This window comes from Ixodes scapularis, unplaced genomic scaffold (assembly GCF_016920785.2).
Source record: "Ixodes scapularis isolate PalLabHiFi unplaced genomic scaffold, ASM1692078v2 ptg001563l_1___fragment_2___debris__unscaffolded, whole genome shotgun sequence".
Taxonomy (NCBI): domain Eukaryota; kingdom Metazoa; phylum Arthropoda; class Arachnida; order Ixodida; family Ixodidae; genus Ixodes; species Ixodes scapularis.
The window spans coordinates 109436-119760 of record NW_024610166.1 but is presented as its reverse complement, the minus strand read 5'-3'; the positions used below and the strand labels follow the sequence as shown (position 1 = coordinate 119760).

The 10325-nt window shown below is 44.8% G+C and overlaps 1 protein-coding gene across 1 annotated transcript; it reads right to left on the bottom strand.

The window, feature by feature from the left end:
- Nucleotides 1-4843: 4843 nt before the first annotated feature.
- LOC121834566 (cationic amino acid transporter 4-like) lies at nucleotides 4844-5860 on the bottom strand. Its single transcript, XM_042288282.1, has one exon. The coding sequence runs from the start codon at nucleotides 5858-5860 to the stop codon at nucleotides 4844-4846; it is 1017 nt and encodes a 338-aa protein (XP_042144216.1).
- Nucleotides 5861-10325: the final 4465 nt, after the last annotated feature.

The following is a 10325-nucleotide window of genomic DNA, read 5'->3' as shown; positions in this document are numbered from 1 at the left end:
TCCCGGCGCAAAAATATCGAAATTCATGGAATCGCCCAACGACCAAACGAGAATATGTTAGAAGTTGTAAAGAACTTGGCCGATAAACTCGAGCTGCCGCAACTTGCCCCTGAGGACGTTGAGGCTGCTCACCGCCTAGGGGCGAGGGAAGGAAAAACAGCGCCAATCCTGGTGAGGTTTGTGGAAAGGAGAACACGGGACCCCTGGATGACAAAGCGCGTGACCTTACGGAATGAAAAAATTTATATTAACGAAAATCTAACAAAAACACTGAAAAACTTGCTGTGGGCTACTAAGGAATGCGCAAAAGCAAAGTCATATAAGTTTGTGTGGGTGCGAAACGGTAAAATCTTTGTGAGACAAAAAGAACGCGCCGGTGCTCTTCGCATCGAATGCGAAGGAGACTTAGCTAAGATAACATAGAAATGGAAAGCACATTCGTCACCATTCAAGAATGGGAGAGTCTTATCGCACACTTGTTAGCAGAAAATGATAATGGCGATCGAAAACTGAGTCTGATACACGTGAATGTTAGAAGTTTACGCAAACACTGGGACGAACTATTGGTTCTGTTATCTGGAAAGCTGTCGTCCCTGGACGTATTGATACTAAGTGAAATAAACATCGAAGAGGAAGCATGTGTGGAATATAGTTTGGTTGGTTTTCATTCGTACTGTCTTTGTCGGGAAAGAAAAAAGGGAGGAGGTTTGCTGATGTTTATAAATGATAGCTGTTTGTCGGAACGAATTAACGTTTCCCTTGATCATTCAGAACTCTGCGCAATTTCTGTTCACAAGGCATCTATTTCTTATATTGTATGCGCAGTTTATCGACCGCCCAATTCTAATTTAAAAATGTTCTGTGAGGAACTCTCACCATTATTGCGCCAATTTGATAACAACCAGCATATTATACTGGCTGGTGACTTTAACATAGATGTCTTAAACGAGAATAAGTATGGGGTTTCAAACTGTTTAGACACGCTTTCCTCCTTCGGGCTCGAGAACGTAATACGCGATTACACAAGAGAGGAATATTATGGCAGTACAATAACTAAGTCATGCATTGATCACATAGTTATAAGAATTAGTAATGCAACATTAGTGCCGGCGGTAATTAAACAAAAGGTAGCTGATCATTATTTAGTAGCACTAGCAATATTGGGTGAAAGTCCAAAAAATGAAATGTCAAACCAGAGGGTATTTAAAACCATTTTAGATAACAAAAAGGTAGACCATCTTATCAGTGTGTATGACTGGAATTCATTATTAGTACATGACCATGTTACCGCTTACGACTTACTCGTTGATAAATTTAAAGAGATATATAAAATATCTGTCAGAAATGTAAAATTGAAGCAAAGAAAACACGAAAATGTCTGGATTAATGAAGAGATTTTAGAACTATCCCATTTGAAAGACAGGTTATGGCATAGATGTAAACAAAATCCGGGTAATACCACTTTAAGAACCGAATATCGTGTGCTAAGAAATAAGTTAACTGTTAAAATTAGATTAGCCAAAAGAAATCATTATACTAGCAAATTTAGTTCTGCGAAAAACCCAAGGAAAACATGGGACCTCGTGAATGAGTTGATGGGTAGGAAAAGAAAAACTAACACTGACGATACAATTAGAAAGAATTTTCCAGCATTAGATAACTACACGGAATTAGCCGAATCTTTCAACAACAGTTTAATTAGTACCGTACAAGCCCTAAGGCAAAATATAGCGGTGCATGTAAATGATGAACCGGCTGACCAAATTGACTGTGTAAATTCAGCACATCTACCAGAAATAAATGAGTACGATCTGATGAACATAATTAATTCAATGTCAATAACGAAAGTGCCTGGGATAGACCAAATTTGCATTAGGTATTAGCGCTACAATTTTTCAAGTGTAAAACTGGTCCTCCTCGCTATAATTAACGGATGCCTGACAACAGGAAAAATACCGGAAGGACTAAAATTGTCAGTAGTGAGACCGCTATACAAAAAGGGTAGTAAGAAAGAATTAGGAAACTATAGGCCGATATCGATATTACCAACAATTGCTCACATTCTCGAAAAATGGGTACAAATATGTATGAATGACTTCTGTGAGAGATTTTCGTTATTGAACAACGGGCAATACGGTTTCAGGCAACAAAGGAGCACTATTTCATTACTTGAAGTTTTCTCGGACTGTGTTAATGAAACGCTTGAAAATAATAAAGTAGCCCTTGCCTTGTTTTTGGACTTATACAAGGCATTTGATACAATTGATCACGCACTCCTCCTATTAAAACTCAATAAGCATGGTTTCAGGGGCCCGTTTCAGAAATTCTTCACTGACTACTTTACAAACAGGTTTCAGATGGTTAAAATTGGAAGCAGCACTAGTACAAAACTCAGAGTCGATTGCGGCGTGCCACAGGGTAGCACACTAGGTCCGTTATTGTTTAATATATATGTGAATGATCTAGGGTTATTACAACTACGATCTAGAATGTTTCAGTACGCGGATGATACCGTTCTATTCCTACCGCATGACAACTATAACCAGGCGGTTCCGCTGCTTCAAAGCGATATAGATGTATTAGTTAACTGGTTCTCAAGTAATCTCATTTCTGTGAACGTCAATAAAACTAAATTAGTTTGTTTTCGTAATCCCCATAAACAAATTACTCTAGTACCAAACATATATCTTCACCTTCATGATCATGCTCAACACATTTGTACGTGTAGACCATTACCTTATGACTCCTCGGTTAAATATTTGGGGTTAATATTTGACCAACATCTCCTTTGGAACCAACAAATCGAATATATTATTAAGAGAATGCGGGTGGTATCGGCGTACCTTTACAAGCTAAAAAGTGTATGTTCTGTAAACTTGCGGAGAAGTATTTTCAGATCGCTAGGAGAATCTGTTCAACGGTATGGGATTACGATATATGGGAATTGTTCAGAGTACAAAAAACAGGGAATTGATAGAATCATAAATTTAGTGTAAACAATATTTCTTACGGGTCAGTGTTCGATAAACTAGACATTGAAGAAAAAATGCGCGCGTTAGAAGTATTGTCATTTAATCAGTTTCATAAATATGTGATAATAACAAGTAATTATTATAGTAGAACATTTAAACAAGAGGTAAAAAAAGAAACTTGCGGCGTACAGATAGGTTCAAGGTCCCTAAGATACAAACAAACTATGGAAAAAAGTTAAAACGACACTATGTCCCTTCGATGTTCAACTGTTTGCCAGAATCTTTACTGAACTTGTCATCCTTTCGTGCGGTAAAACGAAATGTAAGAGAATGGTGCCTCACGCTCGCGCAATAATAATTAAATAATTACTTAGCGCGTATTCGTTGCCCAAATGCCTACATTGCTGTTGTTTGTTTGTTTTGTTTCTCCAGTGTTCAATGTGTCACGGTATTTTGTTGGCTGCCTGGTCCCACATACAAGCATCTTTGCTTTCGTGGGCCAGCACGCTTACACCTGTATTTTTTCAAAGCTAATAAAGATATTATTATTATTATTATTATCATCCTCTCCCCGTGACCGTGACGTCACATTCCCACACCCCCCTCCATGGTTCGGTCCCATTACCTCGACCCCAAATTTCGGGACCTGTCACTCATGAGTGTTCCCAGAGGGTGCGAATTCACTTGAGTCATTCGTCAGAGGGTGACGTAACGCCCAAATTTAGCGGGTCGAATCTTTTAATACCAAATGTAAACAAATTTGGCGAAGAGCACCTCAAAGTTCTAACACTAGATGACGCCTATCCCAAAATTCACTAGGTCCAGCAGGGTCTGTGAGCTCTTCAAAGTTTACGCTGGAACACAATAATTAGCAGGGACACTTGAATGCTTTACACTGGTCCAAATAGTAGCACGGCTTGTGAACTTCAAAGTTTTATGGTTATCCCAGCCAAAATTTAGCGGTACCCAGCTGGTGCTAAGGGAATCTTCAGATGAGGCCCAAATTTAGCAAGTCTAAGTTTTTACCACCACGTGTCAGCAATTTTAGCGATGAGTACTTCAAAGTTCTAACACTAGAGTGTGTCTATTAAAAAATCACTGGGTCCAGCACGGTCTGTGAGTCCAATAAGAACCTTGTTGATCGTCATCTAAAACCAATAAATCAGTCAATTTTAAAAAGACATAAAGAAAGCAAGGATCATGAGTGTGTGCTAACGTTTTGAGCCCTGTAACAGCCAGAAGGCGAGCCGTGAGACAACGCAGATTATCATTCGAGTTTACGACCCCTAGCCTTGTGCCTGCTGCAGGAATAGTAACTTTAGCGCGTCATGTCGCTTCCCACATGCTTCAATTTTCCCCCCTCTAAAATTGACTGATGGGTGGCTTTGGATGACGCTCAGCAAGTTTAGAATTGGAACTACATGTTTAATTTCGAAAATAAAAAAAGGAAATGCACACATTTTAGTTAATTATATTACATATTGTGCTGATTAGCTCCCTATAATATGCCCCCCTGGCTGTAGACCTTACCTGCACAGACCGCATTAATGTGCCTTTCACGGTTTGATTTTAAACAATCTCTCCGAGTTAGAATCAGGCACACTGTATATTCTCATTGTATTAGCTATATCAAAGCTGCTCACTATGCAAAAATTAAGTTGTCGACCTCCTGCTCTTCAGTTTTTTTAGATTGGTCAGGGCTCTCGTAATCAAAGTAATTATGAAATATTTACTGGGTAATATCCAAGAATAAATGCATTACGGTATTTTCCTAAAACTCTTAAATTGCTCATCACGCAAGAATTACTTAAAAGCTTGAGTGCTAGGTAGGTATTACAGTAATTGTTTGGATCTTTGAATTTCTAATCAATTCAAGACAGTGCGTTTCGAGGAACAACGTCCAAGCTTCCATATTTCAGCAAATGCCAAGGATGGCGTTGCATGCTTACCTTCGCCCACGTGGCTCCATTGGCAGCTAGAGCATCCGGCAATCCGGATTCGCTAGTGATGTCCTTGTAGTTGACCATTAGCGTGAGAACGGCAGAGATGGCCACGTAGACGACTGTGACGATGCTCATTGACACGAACGTCGCTATGGGCAGCGATTTCTGGGGGTCTCTGGCTTCCTCCCCGGACGAGGCTATCGAGTCGAAGCCGACGTAGGCATAGAAGCACGACGCAGACGCGGCGAGCACCCCGTGCCAGCCGAATGGCATAAACCCACCGGTATCCGGATTGGTCCAGTTGTCAAAATTAGCAAAGTAAGATCCGACGGCGATCACGAGCAGAGCCACACCGATGTTCACCATGGAAAAGATGTTGTTGATGTGGGTGGAGGCCCGAACACCCACAGACATGATTATCAGAAAAGCCAGAATAATGACGAAAGCAAACAGGTCCGGCTCTTCCGAGAAGAAGGGCACGTTGATGCGACCCACGTGCTCTTCCGACCAGGATTTCATGATGTTGCCGAGCAGGGAGTCGATGTAGGCGCTGCAGGCTCTGGCCACGGCGGCGAGGCCGATCACGTTCTCCAGGACCACGTTCCAGCCGACTACGAAGGCCCAGAACTCTCCGACAGCCAGGTACGTGTAGGAGTAGGCCGAGCCGGCCTTGGGGAAGCGCACCCCGAACTCGGCGTAGCTGAAGGCTGCCAGCAGGGACGCCACGCCGCTGATGAGGAAGGCTACAACGATGGCCGGGCCGGCCACGGACTTGGCCACCGTGGCTGTGAGCACGTAGATGCCGGAGCCCATCATGTGGCCGACGCCCAGCAGCGTGATGTCGAAGGTGGAGAGGCAGCGCTTCAGCGACGTGTCGAGCACGTTGGAACCCAGGGGTTTGGTGCGCCGCAGCTTGCGCACAAAACTCGCAAAGCCGGACTCCATGGCGGATGCAGGCTCCGGTGGCGACTAGCCTGCCTGAAAGACAAGTGGAAACAGCCCAAGTCAAAATCGCGTGCATTATTCAAAAATGGAGGGAGTACTTCGTCGATTTGGGGGATTAATTGGATGTCACTTCGAATGATCTCCCAAAGCGGCAAACACTGCTTTTAATGCCTGTTTTTAGCCACGTTGCATTGAATCGCTTTGAGTCGATCATTAATCCGTTAGAGGGGTACTCCAGCGACTCTCTGAGCAACCCCAACTAATTATATTTTTGAAATCACCTGCCTATCCTCTTTTCGGTGGGCCAATTACTATTGCTAAATTCAGAATCGTTATTGTGAAAGCAGCAATTGAAAATGATGCCAAAACCAATATTTAAATATACCCGAGGTCCTCAGACCCGTAACGTCAAGTGAAGGCAGGCTTGCAGGTCCTGTGGGCAGTCCAAAAATAAACTACGCCCAGCATATATTTCGTGCCGCTGCTGGGATAGTAAAGCGAGCTTCGGCTCGCATCAAGATATTCAAAGTATGTTCCCGTCCTTTTGCTTCGAAAAGCAAGTAGCTGTCTAGATTTGCAGTGCGCACCTGACCTGTCAAAGCGAATATATTTAGGTTGCGTTTTCATTGCGCGTCATGACGCTGCCCCACCGCGCCCGTGGAGGCAATGTGAGAAAAAAAAAAAAAAAAAAAAAACAAGAACAGGTAGAGATTTAACTTCACTAACGCGTTCACGTCGAACTGAAACAAGAACAGGAAAGCCGAAAGGACGGCACATTAATTTTTTTTGTATTGTTTTAGTCCTCCCCGTTGCATTTTACCGCACATCGACGGACACTGACAGACACTGTATTGGACAGTGGCTCCTGCATGATGGAATGCTAGAACGCCACTTTTATGGTCGCGTCACGCGAGTGTTGCCACCGTTTTAAGACGAATGCGGTATAGCAGACGGACGAAGAAGGAAACGGACGCCGACGCGGAGCTTTATGTCCGCGTCTGGGCATTACGACGATAGACGGTGGTGGAATAGCAGACGGTGCCGGAGGCTGCCACTCGTCTGCTGACACGACCAGCAGGCGGTGTCAGACGCCAGACTAGACGCGCCTCGCGATAACACAATATGGAGATTTATTTTTTTGTTTCGCTACTCTACCCAGAGCGGGCCGGGCCCACTTAAATTAGTGGTTATAAGTAGCGTTTTTAAAATATTTCTTGTTCATCGATATTCTAGTACGCCTGTAATTGATCAGTGCATACAAAAACCGCCCCACGTTTTATCAATTTTTAATAACAAAACTTACAAATAAGGTTTTGTTTTTGTTTTGTTTTGTTTGTTTCGATTTAAAGGAAATGCGTGGTTTCTCAATCGAGAAAAGTCAGGCAATTTAGAGCACATGTTCGCAGTTGCTGCATAGCAGACGATTTCGGAGGTGTTGAATTGTGGATACGGTGGGAATGTCAAAAAATAATTTTACAAATTAAAAAAAAAAGAAAAAAAAGAGAAGGGAAAAAAAGACGGTATTGTTTTTAGAGATCGTTTTAGATAAGGAAGTAGAAGCAATTGATGGCGTGGAAAGAGCCAACCGCGCTTACGTTGCCGAGATACACTTTGGGTGCGATGACACGTCACTGTAGACACGCGGTGGTTAAGCAAGAGTGGGTCATGAATTAGCGGCACATTATGGTGGTAAAAAATATTTGGTGTCTATACCTCTTGTCATTCTGGCTCGACTGTGCGCCTCTTAAAAAAGACAAAAAAAAAACAACAAAACAACGAAACTTATTTAGTGGTACTGGACTGACCCTATCGCATCCGTGACACAGTTTTTTTTCTTTAAACTCGCGATTATTTCAGTAACTGCTTTGTCAGGTTTCCAGAACTTTTAGTCTTGTTGGGGGTTGCAATTCCTCTACGCAAACCTGGGCAGCCTATATGATGCCTGAACGTCTTGAAACCTCTTAACGTCCCCACTAGCTCAAACTGATTTGCAAGAAATGGCGCTAGCGTGCGGAGAGTTGAAGGCGCCGATTGGTCAATGCTGTATGCCCAAAGGCGTGGTTACTTCCTTTCCAAGCCCTAGAGACCTTTTCCACAAGGGCGCAGCCATCTTGAATGTCGTCACTTCTAGTATCCGGTAAAACACCGTTCTGATCTTTCCACGCCGCTTGAAGGTGCTTACGAAAAATGCGTGATCATCACACATGCTTCTTTAGCCTCACCTACATTTTCTCGCATATTCCAGGTAGAAATGTTTTATTATTTTTTGGTGCCGCATGCTAGATACGAAACTCACGTGAGTGAGAACGACAGGAAACAAAAAAATGTCTATAACAACTGACAGGATTAAAGCCGCGGGGGCAGAAGCGCCACCGAATGCATGGGCTCGCGTTTGAGGCGGATCTGTTTTGCCGCTTTCAGCGCGCACTTCCTAGCTTCGATGACGCTTCAGCGTCTCGTGAGCCTCGAGCGTGCACGCGCACTTAAAGCACGACGAAATGAAACGAGAGCGAGCAAGAGGCCGGGCGTTCGAAAGAGACGCCCTGGCCTTCTCATCCGGTGTGTGTCGACAGTCGCTGTGGGCTTGAGCCACTCTGCGTAGTTTTGGAGAGAAGAATGGATGCAGCTCAAGTCGCAGGACGCGATTCTAGTAGCTCAGTTCTTGTATTATATGTGAAACAAGTCGATGAACGAGAATGGCTATTATTTAAAGGTGTCACTTCAGCCTGACAAAGCTGTAATCTAATAGAAATGTTGAACACAAAGGCTCCAATATGGCAGCTTACACACACAGCCATGTGTGTAAATAGTGAGACGGCTGTACGACAGGATTCGTTTTCGTTCATTAAAGAGGAATACCTTTTCCAGCTATTGCGATTATATATATATATACATGTATAAAAATATCGTACACAGATGTCAGCTATCAGTGCTGAGGAGCAGAGAAGAAAAAGGCAAGCCTGTTTATGACCTCCGAAGCATTTCTGTTCCCACAACGGTGTTTGTCGCCCTCCGATGCTGGGCGTGGTGCCCACCAAGAGCTGTGCACATAGAGCGCACACTGGCCAGGCGCTTACCTGGTTCGGTGGGCTTCTAGTCAGCAGCAGCGAGGGCGTCCCTGCCAAGCCCAGCGTAGACCAGCGTGCAGACCGAGTGGATGCGTCCTCCCCCCCGAGGCTGCAGTGGCCGCTGCCGGCGCACTCCAAGCTCCGCCTCGGGGAGCAACGGATCGATACGCCAGCCACGCATCCCGGGGACGGCCCAAGCCGTCGCCGCCCGACACCGGTCCGCTGCGCACGAAACAGAGGAAGACGAGGTTTTCGCGCCACTGGTCGCTGTCTCCTCGTGGCTGGCTCTGTTACATTACTCCTGCTGCTGTGCCTCTGGCCAATATTGCCCTGGCTGTGTTGCATATCTTACCCAAATAGATCCAAATTATTATGGCGGGTAGGGTCACGTGACCACACAGAGAGAGCAACGCAGGACGCAGGAATGTTTTCGAACACCAAGTAGAAAACCCTTACCCAGGAGTGAGTAAATATTTTTACGCGGTCCCTGTCAGGACGCTCACTTGGATGCGTTTTGGGGGGTATTGTATTCTTGCAAAGGAGGCATGCCAGCTAATAGCGGTAGCGCGAGCTCGGCGCGAGATTGGCGCATAGCCCGCTGCTGGCGCCGCTCGCTATCGGCACGGATTGATTACTAAAAAAAATGGAGCCTTTCATCTGGGAGAACCTGGGGCCCTATGTTGCGGTTTTTGGACTCCCACGGCGACTAGGGAGAAGGAAGTGACGTCAACGACAGAGCAAACGCAGATTGGATGTTGACAGAAGAAAACAAAATCAACATGGAATCTGCGTTTGCTGCGTTGTTGACGTCACTTCCTTCTCCATAGTCGCCGTGGGAGTCCAAAAAGCGCAACATAGGGCCCCTGGGGCTCTATGCTGCACGTTTTGGACTCCGACGGCGACTAGAGGGAAGGAAGTGACGTCCACGACAGAGTAAACGCAGATTGGATGTTGACAGAAGAAAACAAAACCAACATCCAATCTGCGTTTGCTGCGTTGTTGACGTCACTTCCTTCTTCATAGTCGCCGTGGGAGTCCAAAACGTGCAACATAGGGACCATGGTCTCGGCTCTGTCGTTGACAAATTTGCATTAGCGACGAGTATACTGGTTCTCTGTCGTCGAAAGTCATCGGAACTTCAGGGAGGATGCGAACCTGGATAACGGCTACCAGAGTGCAGCCAAGAACTCGCAGCAAGCATCGAGAAGAGCCACGTTTGGAAGGACCACCAAGGAAGCAGTATGTGCAGCAGTTCTCTCTACTTCTCGACGTAGTCAGCGTCTCAGAGTACGAAATTGCCACACCTCGGGAGAGTATTAGAATTCGACGAGGCATTTCAGAGTTTCGAGCTTTTTGTCGCTGCGAACGGCACCAAAGGAGAAAAAAAAGCAGTTACA